The sequence below is a fragment of the Rhipicephalus sanguineus genome, chromosome 9, assembly GCF_013339695.2.
Source record: "Rhipicephalus sanguineus isolate Rsan-2018 chromosome 9, BIME_Rsan_1.4, whole genome shotgun sequence".
NCBI lineage: Eukaryota > Metazoa > Arthropoda > Arachnida > Ixodida > Ixodidae > Rhipicephalus > Rhipicephalus sanguineus.
In genome coordinates this window covers 43,002,273-43,025,755 of record NC_051184.2, presented here as the reverse complement: position 1 = coordinate 43,025,755, position 23,483 = coordinate 43,002,273, and the positions used below count along the sequence as shown (strand labels likewise).

Here is a 23,483-nt window from a genome sequence, read left to right as displayed (position 1 = left end):
CTGCGAAAACCTTGAATGTTTAGGGTGGGTTGGTGAACGGGACTTTCAATTTTGTTCTAGCTCCGCCCCCCTCTCGTCCAGCTCGCATGGACTGCATGTTGTGCGTACTTCGACATGCAAGTAATGGCGTAGGAAGAATTTAGCAGTAGAATGAGCGGCGGCAGGGTGGTGCAAAAGAGGCACTTGCACCCCCCTCCCCAAGCCATAACAGAGAGTCCCTCCCCCCCTGACCGCTGCTATGCAACATGCCCCCCCCCCACCCCCCCCCCCCCACACACACACAGACTACGAAATCTTGCCGACGCCCTTAAAGCACAGTCTCCTACCCATAGTTAAAAAACAATAAAATGGCGCATTAGACACCAGTGCCAGATTTCCCTATCTGTTCTTGTCACCTTCTAAACTGGTCACTTTCAGTAGGGTTTTATTCTATCGAAAGTACATTTCATGCACGATTATGCACACATTCGGAGACTTGCCACCTCTGTGCATTTAAATGTCTTCAAAATGTGTAAAGAACATGTCTCGAGATTAGGTCACAGACTTCAATGGTAACCAAATAATCACAACACCACAAAAATTTCTGTAGGAAATGAACTACCCCCGCACAGATACCTACTTGGTAGGCATGCAGCGACCATCCAGAACGTTAGGCTCCGCCAACGTTAATACCTAGAAACAATGAATCCACACAGCCATTCAATTTGCCTAGAATAGGCTGTGGCGGCCGCATTTTCGATCGAGGCGAAAATGCGTGAGGCCCGTGTGCTTCGATTTAGGTGCACGTTAAAGAACACCAGATGGTCAAAATTTTCAGAGCCCTCCACTACAGCGTCTCTCAATCAAATCGTGGTTTTGGGACGTTAAACCCCAACAATCATATATAATTTGCAGAGAATAACCGATTGACTGTGCAACACACACAGATCCCACACGAAAGAATATCAAATGATGAAAGAAACGCTATCTTTATTGACTGAAACCACACAATTGGCTGAAAACCACACAATGACAGGTTTTAAGAGACCAGCTGGTTGATATTTCATTTTCCCTTCGATTGCATGATCAAATTTCAATACCTCTTGCAGAAAAATAAAGGGCGAGGGCCAGGAGGAACTGATACAAGTATACAATGTGGGGTATGTAAATAGAAAAAATTAAAATGCATGCAGATGGGGCCCTCTAATTGAATACACTCCAATTGGCGACCACATGCGAAATGATACGGTTGAACACTACAATCTACTGCAAATTCTGAATTGAATGAGCTTTAAAATTATTTTGTTACACTAGCTAGCAAACTAGATTACTCTAGCTAGAAACAAGATTACCTCGCGATTCGGAAGATGAACTTGCAGAAACATACTCCCAAGTGGCAACCCAGCAATACATTTACCACAAGGATTTCATCGGTGCAACTGAGAACAACTTGCTAGACAATGAACATTATCAGTTGAACTGGTTGATTGAGAGTAACAAAGTAGTACACATAGAACCAATAGATCATAGTATTTCAACTACAGCAGCAACAAAAAATGCATTTAGCAATTTGCCAATTTCATTCACTAAAGCAAAAGACTCCTTGCAACATCGGGCAAAATGAATAAGCGAAGAAAAAAGGGCAAAGAAACTCGAACCAAAGAAAGAAAAGTGAGTATGAAAAGGATGTTGAGCTAGGCAAGCTTATCTTGAATCCTTTAGAACATGCACATGCAAATACTAGAAGATTGAAATTGCCAATGCAAGAACAGTTCTATTGATAATCCAACCTTAACATGCCAATGCTGTAAAAGAAAGGGGTGGCTTCTCTGCTTGGTTTTTGCTCTCCTCTCGGATTATGGTGCCTCAGAATTTGCCCGTACTAAAAGGACCTGGTTTGAGAACACGAAATAGAACATGCAATCTTCAGTTAGTGGAAGACAGAGTGGGGGTTTCAAGAGGTAAATTTGAACTCACCGGCATGCTTTCCCTTTTTATTACATTGTCCCTGAAAGTCATGCACACGTTATGAGATTGAATCAGTTTTGCATTGGTGGACCTTCAGCATGCAACACTGAATATAGAGGTGAGTAGAAATGAAAGACCACCAATTCTGCATGAGTGATTAGGAGGACAAATGAAAGGAAGAAGACTCGTGGAAAGAGGAACGCCTTTCATTGTAAATCAACACACGAGAAAATTCACTGCACGAGAAATTCGTGCATTCACAAGTAGAAAAGGGTGCCGTTGAGCCGGCCGCTGTGCTCTCCGTGCAACGACTGGCCGGCTAGGAAGGCCAGCTTGTGGGCGTACTGGCAGGGAGCCGGCACGCGGATGGTGCCCGGCCAGTTAAAGTACAGGTGCGTCAGCTTGTACGCCAGGCGCTGCATGTGGTCCGGCTTGAGGCCCGTCGTGTCGTAGATGATGTTGTAGTGCGTCGGCGACACAGTGCCCTGACGCACGCTTTGAGAGACCAGAAAGAAATCGTAGCGCTCGGGCCTCGTCACCTCCGAGTCGACGACGGTGCCTGGCGGCGGGTTGTTGAAGCCCCCGCTGGGCGTATGCGCGAAGAAGCGCGTCGAGATGCGCTTGGTGACCACGACAAAGGCCAGCTTGTGCTCGACGCCCGGGAAGAGCACTTCCAGCGAGCCCACGATCTGGTCGATTTCCCACTCACGCACCTGCGTGCGAGAGCGGCGAATAGTCCGCAAACTGCCGGTGAGCATACACTCTCAAACGGACACTAAAGTGTAACAATGTATCAGTTCAGATTGATAAATTGTACTCTGAGAACTCTCGTGTCGTTAGTTTCACCTGCATATATTTATGAATTGAGGAGAAAATACCGAAGACAACATTTGACATCATTAGAAAAGAAACAGCGTGTCACTGACCACAGTGAAGACACTACTGTAATGTTTTGATATCCACATGGGTCCCTTGTGGACAGATTTGAATGACAGTTGTTCCATTTGACAGAGAAAGCCAAATCGTCATCGTCATCTGGCTTGCTTGCATTTCCTTTCTCAAAAACTGAGCACTCATCACTTTTCCATCAAGAATGCGCAGAACGCAGTCCCTGACCATTGGGTGCATGGCGATAATGGAAGCATGCAAGAGAGATAACGATTGCTGTGTGGCAAAACAATGCCAGAAACATGATGCACTGCTCCCTTGCCTTGATCAGCTCAAAATACGATACACACTGGCAGATGCCAGCTCAGGCAGAGCAAAACAGTGTCTGCCCAGGGAGTGGAGCTCGCCTATGGGAAAGGCATGGTGACAGAGCAGTTTCAGTTTCTTGTAACTCATCCAATAATGAATAGATTTGAAAAATTGCTTAGTAAATCCTCTCTAGATAGTGCCTTACAAGTACCAATCTGTAATTGATATTTGCAGTGGGGGTTGGTGAGGGGCCCTTTAAACATGTTTCTGTGCTTTCTTAAAGTTTTGTATCACTTAGGCGGCCGCACATTCGTGTAACAAGTTTACAAACGCACTCACACATGTACAGCACTTACAGACCGAAACACCAAACTTTAGGGCCAAGTAATGCACATACTTTATTTTCCAGTGTCTACAGCTCTAGCCATGTCGGTGTAATATTGACTCGAACACTTACGTCAGAGCCAACATTATCTTTAGCGCCCATATTTGCAGTGGCATGACTCGGTTATCACGAGCAATTAGAGCAGTTGTCACACTAAAAAACTTTTGTCGTTTATCAAACCATGCATACTTACACACGCTACCCAGTGCCGTGACCAGCAAGCTGGAGCTGTTTCAATGGCGGTTATTAATATTGCAAGAAACAACGGGAGGAGGGGGGGAGGGTTGTGTGTACTTTCCAAATATATGTATGAAAGATAACAGATGATAGCTGCCACAGCGTTTTCAAGGTACCTTGCTAAAACAGCTATTTATCCACCATAAAGCATTTATTTATTTATTTATTTATTTATTTATTTATGAAAACCTCACAGGCCCACTAAGAGGCATAGGGTGAGGGGGAGGGGCATATGATACAATTCGATACATAATATATTAGATGCGTACAAGGATTCATGAAGTGTCATAGAACGAAGAAATTTCCATGTTACTGAACGATACAGATGTTAGAAAAAAAAAAAAAATAGATGTATATACATACAGTGAAAAATAACAGATAAGCAAAAAAGAACCAGCAAGTAGCATAGCATGACAGTAAGTAGTGCATGAAAACATCACATAACAATGCCAGGATATAACACATTTGCATCATTATAGGCAGAAGTTTACGAGAAGATGGAAACTTGAAGGAGATAAAAAACTCGTGAACACGGAGCGTCGCTGGCACCGACGTTTCGACAAGTGGACTTTTCTTCAGTTGCAGGTGCACCCTTAAAGAAGGCAAGTTCGTTTGTCGAGACGTCAGCTCCAGCGACACCCAACATTCACGAATTTTTCATTTGAATCATTATACAATATAACATACTGACACAACTGCGTGACAGCGCAATGAACAGTTGTGATGCTCACCTGAGGTATCTGGCCATCAGAGACGCCATCGCGGAAGAAGATGATGCGCTCGGGAGAAGCACCGTGATTTTCCTGGGCGTACTTGCGCAGGGAGTCCTGCAGGTGCTGGGCCAGCATGCTGCCAAGCTCCTGGTGCGAGGCGTGGAAGGAGACGCGCGAGTACCAGCGCGTGAACGTGCGGTTCATGCTGGCGACGAAGGCACCCGCCGACCGGTTGCGCGAGCCGGCGTCGTGGTACGTATCGTAGCCGATCACCATCGTGTTGGACAGCGGGATCTCCAAGCACCAGGCCTCGCCGCCCAGCTTGCAGTTCAGCTGAATGGCCACCTTGGTGGCGACCGAGCGCACGTTCTTGCGGTTCCCGATGGTGCGAGAGAGGATCACCTGCGGGGAAGTTGCCCAATGAGGTAAGACGTATGATGCCGATACTTGCCCACTCACAGACAGACTCGCGACGAAACGCCAACCCACTCCAACGATCGCGCAGAAACAATAGTGTCGATGGGCTGGTGATCATCGTGGTACGATGACAAATACCACCTGTCTGTCAAAAGACAATTGCTCTACTCGCCAGGAATGGCAGATGGTTTTATTAAGCCATACACGGTGCTCAAACCTGCGAATGCTCGATTCGTATAGCCTTCCGTCAAGTCATCGTCATTCGAAACACGATAGTGTTTCATCGCTGTTTTTCTGAAATACGAGAAGGCAACGGCGTTTAAACATTAAGAACACCAGTGTGTTATTTAGAAGGAACTAGGGAGAAAGCGTCTCATGACTGATGCCAAGACCATGGTGATAACTTGAGGGAGCATATGACAGCCGTCTCAATCAGGCCTAACAACGCATCAACCTGTTGCCATTATCACAGAGAGAGAGAGAAAGGGAAAGAGTGACGAAACAGGTCGACAGAGATGAGGAGAGCCTGCTGATCGGTTACGCCAGAACTACCTACGCCTAACAGGCAGCTCCAGTCTGGATAGGACAAAGGCCAGGGGCTAGACAAATGTCTTGAATTTGTCTAGCCTGTATAGTCCGCGTGCTTTGAAAGCAAGTTGCACACAAATGGAAGTAGTGGCACGAGGTAATCTAACGAGAGTCAAATAGTGCCCGTCACAAATCGACTCAACTATAGAATATTTAGTTAATTACACAGAATCCTTTCACAATCAAACTAGAAAAACTTTTACGTGCCAGTACTCACAATACTGTACTTTACTACACAAAAAGAAATTAACCATATCAAATGCTCAAAGGAAGCACTACATAACAATAACTAAACAATTTGTTTTCATCCCTTCAGAGATCTCAGAGTATGCAGCGATGTACTAATAGAGTACAAGGGCTGGCTAACCGAGAGGCTTGCTGTGCGAAGCTGCGCATTTCCACGATGGCAGAAGCGACCCCGCGGAAGCGCAAGCGTGATCCGAAGTATTGCGGTTTAGTGGCCAGCCACAACAGTGCAAACAAGGCACACGATTCACGTGTTAAACTGTAACGGTTCCCGGGCGTGTCGCACGAGAAATAAAGGCGGCAAGCGTGGATAGCTGACAGCGCTGTCTCGCCTTCTATTTTGGCTGTCTGAGTTCATCGATTTCGTTTGTTCCGACTACCTGAATCGGTAAGTAACGGGGCGCATGCACGCAGCGACTACAGTAATGATTACTCGCTGTCTTCTCGCATTGTTAAAGTCCAGTTACGGTTGTAGGTGAAGCAACTTTGTGTTTTGATTCCCCGTGTTCGTGAGAGCTACCCGTCGTTGTTGAACGTTCACACTCGCGTTATACCGTTAGCATTGCGCGGTTGGTTGAATTCAACTGAACTCCGCACATTGTCAGAAGTTCGGCGCCTGCATTTCACGCGTCGGGAAGGCTGCTTTATCACGCCGGAACGGACGTCTGTGCATTTTCAGCAAGCTTTGACATCGTTCTGCAGGTTTGCTTTGTTTTTGTCACTTTATTGGGGTGTAATATATTTAAGCCGCTAAATATAACTGGCACTTCATACATGCCTTGCAATTGCAACCTTGAATTAACCACCTTCTGACTTTGTGCGATTTTCTAGCCGCGTTCGCGCAGCAGGTTTTATACGCCTGTCAAGTCGGTATCATAAAAAGAGACTGCAAGCATGACGCGAGAGCCGAAAAAACAAGGCGAGCAGTTCATCTTGCTTCACAGTGGTTGAAGCTCAGCTAGCTGCCTCGCGTCTTAATCGGCGGGTGATTCTCCAGCGGCACGGAGGACTTGACTTTAACCTTATCAGGAAGCAGTGCCATGGCCGTATAATTTTTTCGCACGCCGCAAACGTTTGTTCACGAAAGTACACGGCTGCTACTCTAAGCATGCCATATCAAAACTACAATCATATGATTCGTAGTCCACGCCGCAGAACATCGATAGCGTGTACGGCTTCATTTCGGAGTGCATGTGGACCATTATTCATCTTTAACATGACAGAATGAGACTTACCTCGAGGTATACGTCCTACACGGTGTAATCGCGACTTGGGAAATGCATTTCGCTTTGAGTCCGGCGTGGTTGTCGTCGATCGTCTGCTCTTCACCGTAAACGTGATTGACGAGCTTTCCTCATTTTATCAAGTTCGCTTTGCGGAAGTGCCAGTCAAGCTTGAAGATCCTTTTGAAGCCGCACTGCACGCGGTACATTGTGAGACGCCGCAAGTGCACCGCGAGAGCTCTGCACGTGCACGGAAGCGAGCGGCAACGCGGTGGCGAGAAGGGAAAGCGCTCGCTGATCACGCCCCAGTTTCTCTTTTTCTGCCAGAGATGGCGCTGCCTGTCAAGAGCAGCAGCGCCGCTAAGCGTTGCTTGGGAAGCCTATTGGCCAGTTAATATCCATGCATGTTATCATGACAATCAGAAACGCATGCCATCTGCAATGCATGCCACCTGTGGCAATGGCAAGTGATAAAGTGCTTCTTTTGACAGAATAATTATCCTACAGATGGTGCCATTTTTGTACAAAGTATGTATCAGTAAAACATCCCAAGAATTAGTTGTATAAGAAAACAAAAGTTCTGAGTTTATAGATAGTGCCTAACAATGCAAACTGCCGATTAGCTTGCAGAACCATTCCTTCGCAGGCGTTTGTGTTTAGCGGGAAAAACTTGGATGTTTGAACGACACACAAAATGTGCTGTCCAGTGTGAACAGCGTGGCAAATGCCATCAAATTTATGCTTTATTCTGACTTTTAGCACGTAAACTCCACAACACGAAGTACTCGAAATCTTTCCTATCATATTCACATTTTTGCAGTAAATATTCAATTGAAGGACTGAATTGAATGGCATAATATTCGATCTGTAGTTTAATATTTTCACGTATTTGCACACCCCTATAGCAGAGGCAAAAAGGGAGGAGCATGCTCGGGCGCTTCAAATCCCAAGCGTGACCTCAGAGCTAAAGTTCCATCTTTATAGGGTACTTAAAAACCGCAAACGATGAAGATAAAAGGATCACATACAACAGGACTGGTACCGTATTGTATGTGTCTTTTTTGTTGTTTGACCTTTTCAAGTACCCTCGAAAGATGGATCAACTAACTCACCCAAATCAAGGTGCTCCATGCGCCTGCTACCTCACACGCATCACGCTCGCACTTCCACAGTCAACTATTGATGTGTGATCAGAGAAGAGTGAAACTACGAGTACCTGGGTGTGTATGCCAAGGTCCACGCAGGCCTGCTTCTTGATCATGTCGTAGCGGTCCTTGCGGTTGTTGGGCACCACAATCAGCGCCAGCTGCAGGTTCCCCGAGCCGCCAATGTCGTGCAGGGCACGCACATAGTTGCCCGCCCGGTCGTCGTCCAGCTGCAGCATCTGGGGCTGGCCCATCTGCAGGCCCATGGGCGGGCACACGCTCATCAGGGTGCGCACGAACTCCGTCACGTTGGCCTCGTCACGCTTGGGGCACACCACGAGCCACGTGTCGATGGCGACCGCCACGTGCAGCCGCTTGTCGCGCATCTCACGCGAGAAGTCGGCCGTGCTGGGGCTGTAGCGGTACACCTGCTGGCCCTGCATAACCTTCTCGGGGGGCAGGGTGCGCGCATCGATGGTCACCAGGGCGCTGTCGAACTTCAGCCCCCACTGCTCCATCTCGGCGCGGATGGTGTCGTTGCCGTTGATGCGCTCGATGAACTCGAGCAAGTTGCGCACACGCCTCGGCGGGTCGATGCGAGTGTGCTGGGCCAAGTCTCGCATCACGGATACGTTGGCACGCATCTGCGGCAGGTCAGACAAGAATCAAAAGTGGACAACTGTTTTTTTTTGCCTCAGCACTAGATCGAGAAATCTGCAACTGAAGGAGCTACTGTTATGTATGATTGTGGCACTCCTACGGGCTAGCACCACACTACCAGTATGACTGCATTCCCTTGACGCTTAAGTACACGCTTTCTGAGGTATGTATATGCACCTGGCACCAACGCCATAATTTAGCTGAACTAACATTTAACGCAAAAAGCCATTGTGGTCATACTGGACCACAATGCCTCCCTTCATCGGCAGCCATTTAAAAAAAACTGGGAAGTATGGTTGTTGTCTGCATCAGAAGTGCCAGTGGATGAACAGAAGAGGAAACGTCTGCAAGCACACGAGGGGAAAACGAGGACTCTCGACGGCGAGCAGGGTCTTCACAGCCTCAGTCATTATAATTAAGAAGCCTTTCGCACAGGATCGCGTGATTCCACAGCTTCTCTACGCCATAGTTCACAGGGCTGTGACATGCTCGGAAAATGTAGCCGATGCCAAGACCACTCCAGCCCTGCAATAGCAAGCAAAACTCTCACCTCGTCAGTCAGACCAGTGAGGACGCACAGCTCAGGCACCAGGTAGATGTTCTCGGTGCGGCCAGCACGCAGGTCCTTCTCCTTCGGACGGCACACCAGCAGCGGCTGCTTAGCGTCCCGGATGCGCTTTTCATACTGGTCCTGCAAAAGACAAAGACAACACTTGTACTTCACACCGCACAAAGCTCTTGGAAAAGTTGTCATTGGTTGGGTGAAAACGTCTGGGACAAAGCAAGAAAACCACAACGCAACGAAGACTAAACTCACATACAACCTAAGAAAAAAGGACAGCTCTGCCCACATGCCATCGCCGTCCCTCCCACAGAGAATTTGCATGAATGCTCCAATAGCGCTTGCTCATTTTTGTGATGTCGAGCAGTTCCAGTGTGTTTCGGATAGTTGGCTTTCCCATACAGACACGTTTGTGTCGCTAGTTTTGGGTTGGAAGCTTGAACGTCCTGGTGAATTGCATAGGGGATTCCTATACCGCTGCTCAGCCAAATGTAACATTTTAGGTAGTAACGACGGACCTTCAACTCTCATTTGCCTACTATTTACATTAGGCGAAACAAAGTACTTACGGTTTGAGTGGAAACCAGCTAACGCGACTGTCTTTCACAGGTGAAGGGAAGGCGTGCCGCCGTTCTGTGAGCGCAGCTCACATTTTTTGCTTAGGTCACAACAGAGTAGAGGTTGCTAGCCTGCACTGCTTTTCTTCCTTCAGGTAATGCCTCAGTCAACATGGACTGCCACAAGGCCATCCAAAGTGCTTCAAAAGAGCACTGGTTCTGGCAGAGGTGCAAAATAAGTGTCGGGCTTCCGTCAAGGACTTAAATCTTGAACTGATGAACATAAATTTTTATGAGGTGGACCTGCGTGAATTGAGTCGGTTTTGTTATTTTGCAGTACTTCTTCCTGATTTTAACTGCATGTGAAGTTTTCCGTTATGTTTCCCGGCTACTGCATTTGTTTTTCACTGTCCCATGAAGAAACGTATTGGAGAGGTTTTACTGTATTGAGTCAGTAAGGAAGAGAATCGTAGGGATGAGAAACAATGCAATGGACTGGCCTCTCTCCCACGACGGCTCGTGATGTCTTGCAAGAAGTTTTCTCCCCCCCCCCCTCACTGTAGAACTCAATGCACTGCCAATGGTGCAGCAGGCCTGATGTGTTACAGAGAGCGCAAGATGCCGCCGACTTTTTGCATGGGATTCCTAAGGATACGTGACGACTGTTATATACTAGACTGTAATTCGATATAATGCATCCTTTTGGCCATATTTTTCACTGCAACAGCTACTGTAATCTGGCTTGCCTGCACCTCCTTTTGCTCGCTCTTTCCCTAAGTGGTTATTGGAAAGACTGAAAAAAAATTGGGGGACCCTTAAGCTTCGCCTTTAAGAGTTGAACGCGATAGCGAAATCCGGCCCCCAGTGCGCACTTCAGCCATTAAGTGCATACTTATTAATGTGTATTCTTACACACACGCACGCACGCACGCACGCGAATTGTACAGGCTTTCGATCTAAAGCGAGAGTCCCATGGCCTCCAAGATATACGCCGCGCGCCCGCCCTCTCGGATGCCATGAAAAGTCGAGACATATTTCTCACAATGCCTCACAGATGGCAGCACATTATCTAGCGTTTGCTGCGTTGGCTTGATATGTTTTCCGCTAGATGGACATAGTTGTCCATTTTCAGAGCTGTTTGAAAGTTCGTGTGTGTATTTAGCGGCGATGGCTGCACTATCCCGGCCTTTTTCGACGTAGTTTGATGGCCTCGCGATTGCGCCTACAAATTGCCGTATGGGCTCGTTTTCGTCGTGACACCTGCCGAACAAAATGCGTTGACTCTCCTTTCACTACATGACATTTATGTAGTGTTTTTTTCCGAAGCAGCTGCAAGTAAAATCGTGGCTTTGTGGTAAGACACCTGCTTGCCACGCGAACGGCCCAGGGTTCGATCCTCATTGGGACCGAAGATTTTATCGTTTATTTTATTTGCTACTTTCTCGATTTTTCGCTCACGGATGATTTTTCGCTCACAACCAACGGTGCAGACGCCGACACCGGAATTTCTGCGACACGAGCTCTCTAACGCTATCGCGTTAAAAGTGACAGAATCGAGCGTCCCCTTCGCAATTTGGATAGAACTTGCATTTATAAATTGCGTTTGAAAATCACAAAGGCAGGTATTTCACACAGCCTTGTGGACAAGCCTTTGCACTGCACGAGGGAGTTGTTCCGACTGTTGTGCATAGTCCGCTGTTGTTTGAGAGTGCTTAAAATTACACTCCGTACCTAACTTTTTTTGCTGGCATATAATTGCTATCATGCTTACCTACCACTGTTTGCAGCATGTGTTTCATGTATGTCTTTATCAGCGCTGCAGATCCTAAAGTTTGGATAATTTTTCACAGCATTTTCAAAGTTACCACTTTGTGATTAGACACTCCGACTTGAAAGCTTTCGATTGGACTAACGAAAAGTGCTATAAAAATTGGTTGTCAGTCCCTTTAAGGCACCAGGAACACAACGTTAAAACAAGAGGAAGTGTGTAAGACGATTATTGTTCTTTAGGAAAATGCACCCAGAAGTGTCCAACTCTTTTCAGAGCACATCCAGTTAACTGCACTGAGCTCCAGTCCCGTGATAATTGAAAAGACCGTATTTTCGTAGGCAACTGTACAGACAATTGAGGCCCTGCACTGTAGATGCAGTCAAAAGCAACCAACCCACCTCATAGTACTGGATGTACGACTTGGGCCCTTCTTTGGTGTCGAAGATGCTCAGCGGCGACTTGTCCCAGTCAATGTCGTCGACGCGGTATGTCTTGTTGTTGTACGGCGTCATCACGATGCAGCCGGCCACCCGCTTCATGGCCTCCTCTCGGTAGTAGGGGCCAGACGAAACGTGCGACAGCAGGTCCAGCACGCTGTCGCGCCGAAGCACCTGCATTCAATCACGTGTGCCAGGTTTTCACATAGTGTCCACACCTTGATGGGATACTGAAGGAGAGATATGATTTCACTCGTCTCAGTACTGAATTACCTTTCTACAATACTGTATGCACCACTCTTGAAAACACTAGGAGTGCAATCTTGTATACCTTCTGTGACAGAACAGAACGCAACATCGCTAGAGAACAAGAGGGAGAAACAGCCAATAGGCAAAGGGCATGTGCCCCAGAAGAATAAGTCGCGCTTTGATCGTCTGCAGAGGGAATTCAGAAATGTTTTCAATGCATGAAGAAGTATACAATTACTATTATAAATGAATATCAAGGTTTGGGGTGAGGGGGAAATTGGAGAGCACGATTTTTTTTAATAATTTATTTGTGTTTAATGTCTTGAATTGGCGCTAGGTGGTGTCGCAGTTTCACTAGATGTTCGCGGGAGATGCTGGTTGCCATTTTTGCAAACTGTCAGTGCTGGATATTGGATTAAGCCAGACACAAAGCAGGCTAATTCCATTCTCTGGCTCAAGAGCTTACGTTTCGATTCAATCCAAGTCGTACGGAGACTGTTCTATATCTGTTCTATCAGACAGAACAGTGTCTCCATCCGTTCTCTACCTAGCAGACGACAAAATGATTGACAGCACTGCCTTTTTGCGGTTGCTGTTCTCACGTCTTGACCGGCAGGCGAGCCTCAGCCAATCCCGTGCAGCGCGATAGAACGTTATATCACAGACATGTACAAGATTGCACCAGAAAGTGCGCAAGAAGAAAATGCAGGTGCTGACGCCGCCTTGGCAGCAACTTGATGCGACCTCACAGACTGACAGCTTCTAGCACATACATGAGATTGTGTTGGTAAAAGCTATCGTTTTTGTACAGAACATGTAATTAAGTGACACGTGTGTGTAATTATGGGACAAAATAGGACATTTTGTCCTCGTGACAGCTAGAGCACCTCCACCATCTTAGTATGCTTTTGTACACAACACCAATGTACCGCAGTGAAAGTGACTCAAGCAAGAACATGAACATTTAGAACTACTGTCCTTTATTATTCTCTTTTCGCAGCGGCGTTAGGGCTTTTATTTCAGGAGATTTATGGCTGTGTTACAATTCTGGACAACATCGTAGACAGCCTACGCTGACAGCTTAGAAGACTGCATCGAGCCCCAGTCATTCGAGAAAAAAAGTCTGCATGAAGTCTGCGCAACGTGATCCCACCTCACACTGACAAGAGAATGCTGAATAGAAAGTGTTCGAATCTATAAAAACTGAACATAGCTTACATCAAACACAAAAAAAAATTGCTGGCAGGCGACCATACCGGCAAGATAAGAGCAATTCGATCACTTTGCAACGCCCCCATATTGTTTGGACAGCAAGGTAGCCTGCATCGCATTTGTCTCCTATGCCGTCATAGCGAAGTTGTCTATTTTGCTGGCTACATGAGATATATAATCAGACTCAAGATGACAGCTGTCCACTTAGTTGTCTATTTTGCTGGCTACTTGAGATATATAATGGGACGTAAGATGGCCACTGTCCACTTAGCTGTCTACCTTGCCAGCTAGTACGTGAGAATTAGAATGGGACTTAAGATGGCCACCGTTCACTTAGCTGTCTATCTTGCCAGCTAGTATGTGAGAATTAGAATGGGACTTAAGATGGCCACCGTTCACTTAGCTGTCTATTTAGCCACCTACTGCGAGTGTTGGAACACACTGTCGAGCACGTGCACGCACACACTTGGACACACCTTGTGCACGGTGTCCGTGACCATCATCACTCCAGTTTCGTACTGGCCAATGGCGGTGATGAGGCCCTGCCACAGCTCGAGGCCGTGCTGCGGAATCGCCGACACGGCGCGCTTGTCAAAGTAGTGCCGATTGATCTGCACAAAGTCCAAGAGCTCGAGATTTCGCCGCATCTGCGTGTTGAACAGGCGCAGCAGGTCCGGGTTGGTTGGGGCCAGCTCCTGCACCCACTTGATCTTGATTGTGATGGTGGCGCCGTCTGTACGTCGCTGCGAGGGAGAGTCCAGATCCCGTCAACACAAAGTCTGTGGCCACCATCTTTGGCATCTAAGATATAGCATGAAGAATCCTCCCAGCGTATAAACCTTATACACTTGATTTCCATCGGTATGATTCTGAAGGAACCGAGCTGAATCTCTCGAATTATCTGGTGGGTTAAATATAAGGCAAGAGTCAGAAAAAAAAACACGCCAGTGACTTCTCCAGCAGTCTTTGCCTAGACTGAATTATGTCCCTCAACTCAAAGAAGCACCTAGATTTTGTGGCACAATGTAGAAAACGAACACTTAAATGACAACAGAGCGCCTGAGTTATGCAGGCAGCTGTGGCGACCACTGCGCACAGCCCTACGCAGCGTCCGTCTCGTCACTGATTAGCCCGGCGTGACACTGCTACCTGCTGCAACACGCTTCCGATAAAAGACAGCGCCACGCAGTTTCACCGGAGGCTTACGTCACCACTGCTGGCTATATAACCCAAGCTACCAAGCTTGGTTTCATGTTTGTTTCTCTAACCTTCCGAAGCGCAGCATCGGCATGCTTGCCCTGCTGCTGCTATTACGTTAATAAACATCGTTTTGTTTTATGTTGGGATCCGTCCTTCACCGACCCCGCATCCCACATCTGGTGACCCGGACGTTTTTACTTTTTACTATTTACTTCGGCAGACACCATTCTAGAGTTTTGCAAGGGTACTGTAATCTTTCGAACACTCAGCAGCATTTTTAACGTTTTTACTTTTTACTATTTACTTCGGCAGACACCATTCTAGAGTTTTGCAAGGGTACTGTAATCTTTCGAACACTCAGCAGCATTTTTAAAATTCTGACCTGCGAGAAGAGCTCGGTGATGTCGTGCGGCATACGTCTGGGGGTCTTCAGGTCCGACATGCCGTCAAACACGAAGCACCGGCCAAACTGCTCGCGGTGGTCATTGATGAGTGCCCGGCGGATGCGGCTGGACTCCACCAGCGGCAGGAAGTCCACGTGGTACTGGTTGACGCACCACTGGGGCAGCGACAGCAGCCGGAAGTAGTTGGCCACCACCCTGATGGGTGTGCCCGTCATGCCAGTCTTGTCCGTCATGTGCTTGGGCCGAGTGGCCAGCACCGCCATCTCGTCCCGGCGGCCCCGGTGGGCGCCACGGCCCACAGCGACGGCCGCGACCATGGCAGCCGCACCCGTGGTGGTCACAACATTCTCAAATTGCTGGGGATGGGTGAACACCTAGAAGCGGGCGAGGCTGGGTAAGTGTAACTTAATAGAACTTTTTGTTGGGCTAGTTGGTACATGCTTACTGAAAAACCAAAAAGACGCGTACCTTCAAGGAAAAAAGTAAGGACAGGACAGAAAGGGCGTCACTCGCAACTAACTTTATTCCCAGAACATCAGCATCATATATAACCACAGCAATCCTGCGCGCGCACATCGCCTCACAAGCTCGTCAAAAAACCCGCGATAACAAGATTAACTAATCGAAAAATGAATCGATGAAACTAAATTCACCCCCACGCAGAGCAACAGATGTGTCACTAACACAGCATTCTTTTTTCTTTCTAATATAGTAAGCTTCCATAATTTCACGCGCTAAGACATCGTTACTCTTTCCAAGAACGGAAACACTGGAAAACCCAGGCTCACACTTGCAGGAACCACAATGCACAGGCAAATGTGCTGATAGCTTATTTTTCACCGAAAGTTCATGCTCCCTCATTCTGTCGTTTATGCACCGGCCTGTTTGGCCGATATATACCCTACCGCAACTAAGCGGGATCTCGTACACCACGCCAACCGAGCAGGCGACAAAGGGCCTTGCGTGCCTCTTCCCACACGGGGAGGGCCTCGGTGCAGAAGAAATTCGTGGGCACAGGCTAGCCAACTTGCGGGGCGCCGAGAACACCAAGGGTACCTTGTACCTGTTGGCCACATTCTTAAGGTTGTGAGCAACCTTGTGCACATATGGCATAACCATGGGCCTTTTTTCCATCGGCTGCCTATTTCTTCTCGATCCCTTCAGTTTCTGAAGGAGGGTTTCCGAGACTGCAACAACGACAGAACCAGGGTAGCCGGCTGAATACAGCCTCGTGACCTGATTATTGAAACTTTCCTGCATTCGATGAGGACAAGATTTCACCAGCGCTCCTTCCAGGCACATGGAAGCAACGGCCCTCTTGACAAGTTTCGAATGCGAGGCATCATAAGGAAGAAGTGCCTTGCGTGAACGTGGGCAATATGCCCAACATATGTGCGTCTCCGAGAAAGTGAGACTCAGGTCTAAAAACTGCAGCACACCACCAACAGGAAGCTCATGCGTGAATAAAAGACCCTTGGCGTGTTGTCTAAAAACAGCTAAAACCTCATCCACTGAGTTAGTGGTTGTCAAAGAAGGGTTAGCTTTAAAAATGATTAAAAAGTCATCAACATACCTAAAAATCTTCACTTCAGCATCGTCAATAACCTGAGCCACTTCTCTGTCAAAATCCGCTAAAAATATGTTACATAACACAGGTGCCACGCATGAACCTATGCAGATTCCTTTTCTTTGAATATAAAACTGATTATCGTGACACACGAACGTGGAACATAGATAAAATTCGAGCAACGTCATAAAGTTGTCAAGGGAAATGCCAGTGGCGCGCTCAAAGGCAAGAACACCATTCTGCTCAATACAGCTTCTAACAACTAAAAACAACTCTGCGTGGGGAACTGAATAAAACAAATCTTCAACATCAATAGAAAAAGCATAGCCACCTTCTTTTAGGCCTGTCAAGAACTGTGTAACATCATTTGACTTCTTAACAAGAAAAGGGTCATCCACAATAAGCGCATTAAGATGCTTCAGTAAAAATTTGCTCACATTTTGTTGCCAAGATTCCCGTTCGCTGACAATACACCTGAATGGCATGCCATTCAGGTGTATTGTCAGCGAACGGGAATCTTGGCAACAAAATGTGAGCAAATTTTTACTGAAGCATCTTAATGCGCTTATTGTGGATGACCCTTTTCTTGTTAAGAAGTCAAATGATGTTACACAGTTCTTGACAGGCCTAAAAGAAGGTGGCTATGCTTTTTCTATTGATGTTGAAGATTTGTTTTATTCAGTTCCCCACGCAGAGTTGTTTTTAGTTGTTAGAAGCTGTATTGAGCAGAATGGTGTTCTTGCCTTTGAGCGCGCCACTGGCATTTCCCTTGACAACTTTATGACGTTGCTCGAATTTTATCTATGTTCCACGTTCGTGTGTCACGATAATCAGTTTTATATTCAAAGAAAAGGAATCTGCATAGGTTCATGCGTGGCACCTGTGTTATGTAACATATTTTTAGCGGATTTTGACAGAGAAGTGGCTCAGGTTATTGACGATGCTGAAGTGAAGATTTTTAGGTATGTTGATGACTTTTTAATCATTTTTAAAGCTAACCCTTCTTTGACAACCACTAACTCAGTGGATGAGGTTTTAGCTGTTTTTAGACAACACGCCAAGGGTCTTTTATTCACGCATGAGCTTCCTGTTGGTGGTGTGCTGCAGTTTTTAGACCTGAGTCTCACTTTCTCGGAGACGCACATATGTTGGGCATATTGCCCACGTTCACGCAAGGCACTTCTTCCTTATGATGCCTCGCATTCGAAACTTGTCAAGAGGGCCGTTGCTTCCATGTGCCTGGAAGGAGCGCTGGTGAAATCTTGTCCTCATCGAATGCAGGAAAGTTTCAATAATCAGGTCACGAGGCTGTATTCAGCCGGCTACCCTGGTTCTGTCGTTGTTGCAGTCTCGGAAACCCTCCTTCAGAAACTGAAGGGATCGAGAAGAAATAGGCAGCCGATGGAAAAAAGGCCCATGGTTATGCCATATGTGCACAAGGTTGCTCACAACCTTAAGAATGTGGCCAACAGGTACAAGGTACCCTTGGTGTTCTCGGCGCCCCGCAAGTTGGCTAGCCTGTGCCCACGAATTTCTTCTGCACCGAGGCCCTCCCCGTGTGGGAAGAGGCACGCAAGGCCCTTTGTCGCCTGCTCGGTTGGCGTGGTGTACGAGATCCCGCTTAGTTGCGGTAGGGTATATATCGGCCAAACAGGCCGGTGCATAAACGACAGAATGAGGGAGCATGAACTTTCGGTGAAAAATAAGCTATCAGCACATTTGCCTGTGCATTGTGGTTCCTGCAAGTGTGAGCCTGGGTTTTCCAGTGTTTCCGTTCTTGGAAAGAGTAACGATGTCTTAGCGCGTGAAATTATGGAAGCTTACTATATTAGAAAGAAAAAAGAATGCTGTGTTAGTGACACATCTGTTGCTCTGCGTGGGGGTGAATTTAGTTTCATCGATTCATTTTTCGATTAGTTAATCTTGTTATCGCGGGTTTTTTGACGAGCTTGTGAGGCGATGTGCGCGCGCAGGATTGCTGTGGTTATATATGATGCTGATGTTCTGGGAATAAAGTTAGTTGCGAGTGACGCCCTTTCTGTCCTGTCCTTACTTTTTTCCTTGAAGGTACGCGTCTTTTTGGTTTTTCAGTAAGCTGGGTAAGTGCCTTGCACGGTCTACTGTACTCCATTTCAAAAATCAGGGGCAATGCTGTGGAAGCTATGCAAGAAGTTCGGTTAGCAAAATATGCAAGTCCGTGCATCTCATTCTTGGCCTCCGCGATTAGCTCCAACTATGCACTACCAGAGCTGATCACGGAGGCCGCGATACAAAAAAAACAGAGATGCTAAGTGATGCAAAACAACCTATTGACAACCGTATAAATAATGTGGCTTGATCATTTCTAAGCCACAAAGCATTACTCAGCCTAAAAACGAAAGAAACTGACATTACAGGTGGTAAATTCGAATGCATCTACTACAAGTCTCGCTAGCTCCTATAGCATTGCACCTGATGTATGAAACGGAGTATATACTCGGGGACAACTTATGAGTATTTGCAGCCAAAACCTCCAGAGCTAAGGTGCGCAACATCATAGCGCTGCCAGATACAACTCCAAACTGTCACTTTTTAACAATACTGTAAAGACAACAATGCATTCAAACGTTCACGGTGAATAATGTTGCGACCTGCTTCCTAACACACAAGTTCTTTGTCAGACAATCAACACACACATTTTCTAGAATTAACACACACGAGATGGCTTGTACTATGCAAGTTCAGTAGCTCCAACCTAGTATCTTATGCTGCATAGCCACAGAGTACAATAGCATGCATGTTCCCAAGTGCAAAAGCATGCAGTTCCACGCACGCACGTCAGTGTTGCATTGCAAAAATTGGGCAACAGCACCGAACTGCACAGAGGAGAACCTCAATGGAAAGAAAGCACTTTCAATAGTGTGACAGAGGGCACACACCGAGCCACAAAAATGGAGTGCCAACTTACAACCAATCATAGCATAGAGTTATCAAGTGTACATTGAACCAAGGGTGCATAGCAAGTTCTACCTCTCTGATTTCATCTGGGAAAGAAATGAAAGGGCACAGTTTATATTTTGTTACACAAGTGAGATGCGTAATCGTGCTCTGAGAGGGGCATGGTAAGTGCTCGCTGCCTTCCCACCGACCTGACTCATGGGAAAAAAAAAAAATCTTCGTTCGTATATTTTCTCTGTGTTGTCAGTTTTAATGGAAAATGGGCTTATTAAAAATTTCCTGTAGTGAATACCAATTCCTTATTCAGGAGGCTGACTACCTAACGCAGAGTGCAATTAGCAGAATTTCAGAGTCCACTGATTAGCCATGCAATTAGTCAATTGGGGAGTGTCTCGATTTCTCATGACTGTCGCAACGTCAGGAAAAAAGAGTGACCCAGTATTGTGACAATTTCCACACCTTAGCGTGACGCACCGAGCGCAGCGTTCGACACCGCGAGAAGTACGACCACAGCCTACCTTTGGGCTGGCCGTTGTGGCATCACTGACAGACATCTGGTCGAAGGAAGCCGTCAGGCTGCCAACCTGCGACGAAAGCGAGGACGGAGCGGGCGAAGTCATCACCGGAGTTGTTGGCACCGGAGAAATCAGCGTTGGAGGAGGCGGAGGCGCCATGGCACTGGCCATGGCCACCTGGGAGGGCAGGACGTGCTGCGGCTGTCCAAACATGCTGCTCTGTGGCATGACGTGCTGCGAGTACCCGTACATGCTGGACGCCGGGCTGGCCAGCATGGGGGACTGCACCTGACCGAACATGCTGGATGACGGGCTGGGCGACATCATGGGAGAGTGGGGGTCCCCGAACATGCTGGCCGCCGGGCTGGGCGGCACAGAGCGCAGGCGGCCACGCGAGCGGCCCCGGGCTCGGCCGTAGGCTGGTGCCTGATCGCTGCCGCTGTCCATTGCTGTGGTGCACAAGTTTGCGTGCTAGGTGACGATTTCTGCAGAGAGCCCAATGTGGCAGCACTTAGCTTTCAAAGCAAGAGAAATGCATGGTTGTTTAAATAATTACCATTTGTTACAAAATGTTCACAAATGAAACTTTTAAGGATTTCAACGACAGCAGCAGGAAGTAGTTCGCCATTGCCTTCATCGGTGTTGCCATCAAGGTTTAAAGGATTTCCTGCTTAATTACCTTAAGGTGTCAAGCTAGGCACAGCCAAATACAACATGTATCTTGGGCTTTGTGGAGATCACATTCAGCTAATGCCATAGCGTCATATTTTCAGCTAAATCCTGACGTAGCAAGTCATAGCCAGAGTGAAAGCAAGGGTGTTATTTCGAATGCAGGGAAGGGGTCCGACATACGTCCGTGTGTGCACGCGTGTGGACACAAACTAAGGACAGGGTTCATACAGGTTTGAAGCACAAAAAATTCAATGGTTTTCAAGGATTTTTCCAGACCCTGTCAAAAAAATATTTTTTTTCAAGATTAACGGCATCGAGTGGTATCCAATGTGGCAATATTTTGCTACAGCAGCGTTCCCAAAATATTACGGTATTCAGCCTTGCTAGGACTTTGTCCTACAGTCGAATAGTATGCAACCATTGTCCTGCTTAAATGTTTGAAGTATTCTGCAAATAATGACACAGCACATATTTGCTGTGAGCAGCTGGCTACACTGACATGAGTCAAACAAACTTCACCTTTGTGTGTGCCACTGCTTATACAACAATGTCAAAAAAAAAAAAGCACCAAATGTTTAGAGAGTTTTAGCACGAGTGGAGACGTGGAATGCCTTTATCCAAGGTGCTCCTTTTGAAGTGGCCAGTGGGGGAGGGGGTGTGTAAATTTTTGGGAAACGAACAGTAGACTGAGGCCTGAACAAAACAGTGTAAACAGAGGATGAAAAACCACTGACCACTGGTGTTTCACACTTTCACCCAATGGGGGGTTTACCACGTTCTGCACAAGCCATACGACGGGCAATGCACGTAATCTTGTAGAGGCGTTAGATTTTTTTTTATAACATGTTAAACCTGTATTTCACGAACACGAATATAAAAGATTGTTCCTTATACAAAACAGTTGTAAACTTTGGCAATCCTGTACAAAGCACAACATTGTGGTGTGTGTATATCGAAAACATCCACCTAACTTTCGATATTCGGCTCCAAACAATACCGCAATCATTGTTCAGGTCACTGGAAACATGCTATTGATAACATTAGTTTTTGCAAATGTCAAACAAGACAAGGTCTGTCAAAATATGCTTTTCTTGTACAGCAGGGGCCTTATTTACGTTCCATAAATACGAGTTCGCTTTAGTATGCTTCGCTGCAATGCAGACGTGTACGGTGGTGAAACACACAAGAGCAGTACGAGACGCCATGCAGTGAAGCATGGCATATATTACAGCGAACTATACCGATGTATAAAGCCATCTTGTGTTATGATCGCCTTCAGATTAGATACATCCGAGTTCAACTACGTCATTTCTTCCGCCAACATGTGAAGCTTGCCAGATCCACGCTGATCCGTCACAGAAAGCGGTTCACATAATCTCAAAAACCCTCGGACATCTTGAGTAGCTAGCTATACATAACCCAAGAAATCCTGTGAGTTTCAAGGAATAATAATAAATCTAAAACATATTTAAGCACCTTGTAAAAGGCTTTTGAATTCCAGTTTTCGAGTGGTTAGAGGACCCGTACGCGGTCTGTGAAGACATCCGAAAAAAGGGGTTCAAGTCAACCCCCCCCCCCCCCCTCCAACCTCCCCGGTCTGCATTTATGCGGATAGCCTGCTGGGGAATCGTAGTCTACCACAACAAATCGTGATGTGAAAAGTAGTAATTTTGTCGAGGCATGTTCCAGTATCAATTTTGTCCAAGTCTGTCACGGATCCAATCTTTATTGCCGAAGTGGAGTGGGGCAGACGCACCACGGAACGCAGCTGAAAGCTGATACCTTGCCGCGACGAAACGCTTGCGCAATAAGCAAGCAGTCCCTGTCGGAAATGTTGCCGAAGAAGAAGAAAAGAATCTGATCTTAAAATTGCCGCAATATCACAAGCTTGCGTCGTAAGGTGGAGGTGCACATGGGTAGGCACTGAGTGACAAGCATCAAGCCAACGTGCGCACAACGCAGCAGGCCACCGCGACGCTTTTGCATCCAAGTCCGCACATCTATCAACACGAAATCTCGAAATTCAGTACGCCAACGGTTACAAATCGAAGTTCCACAATACCTTGCAGTCAACGCTGTGCTGTCCAGCAGCCCACTCGTGTCATTATGCTTCGACTATGGCTATCACGGAACTGCGTTACGCCCCAAACGCATCGAAAAGAACGCCAACTATTTCCCCGACCTCTCGAAGATTCGACTAACGCTCAAACCGTCATAACGCAAAAACGCCACGTATCTCTGCAACAATTGTGACGACTGGGACGCAAGACTTTCCTGATAACGCCAGTTAAGACGGAAACGCAGCGTTCAACGCACCCCACAACGCGCAGCAGTGCCTCGTACTATGTGAACCCACCGCAGTGCCTCAATCGCCATCGAAGTCAAGCCTTTCGGTGTGCGTGCGTTTGCTTTATTTTTGTCACGGACGAATAGTAGGGAATGCCGTAACCTTTCGACGATTCCTCCTCAGAGACGCGCACGGTTCTCATACGTGAGTGAACAAGGAGCCGGCAAGCAATCCACACCACATTTGGCGTTAAAACATTAAATAACTGATTTCCGCAACCGCTACCAAGTGCCAACAAAACGTTTCAGAAATATATGGTCTAATTTAAAGCATTCGCAAACGGCAGCACTCCGAG

General features: G+C 46.9%; 1 protein-coding gene across 1 annotated transcript; it reads right to left on the bottom strand.

Moving 5' to 3' along the window:
• Window positions 1–2,204: 2,204 nt before the first annotated feature.
• Window positions 2,205–20,616, bottom strand: LOC119405055 (piwi-like protein 1). The gene is made up of 8 exons (XM_037671815.2): window positions 20,173–20,616; window positions 15,129–15,524; window positions 14,023–14,289; window positions 12,047–12,259; window positions 9,309–9,449; window positions 8,170–8,742; window positions 4,498–4,881; window positions 2,205–2,660 (listed from the first exon to the last, which is right to left on the bottom strand). Exons 1-8 carry the CDS (start codon window positions 20,614–20,616, stop codon window positions 2,205–2,207), a joined length of 2,874 nt encoding a protein of 957 aa, XP_037527743.2.
• Between the last annotated feature and the right edge of the window lie 2,867 nt (window positions 20,617–23,483).

Coding starts and splice junctions, on each gene's coding strand:
- LOC119405055 (XM_037671815.2), bottom strand. CDS start 20,616: ATGGACAGCGGCAGCGATCAGGCACCAGCCTACGGCCGAGCCCGGGGC. Junction 12,260..14,022: donor TCACGGACACCGTGCACAAG/GTGTGTCCAAGT, acceptor GATTGAATGCAG/GTGCTTCGGCGCGACAGCGT. Junction 8,743..9,308: donor TCACTGGTCTGACTGACGAG/GTGAGAGTTTTG, acceptor GACCTGCCGCAG/ATGCGTGCCAACGTATCCGT.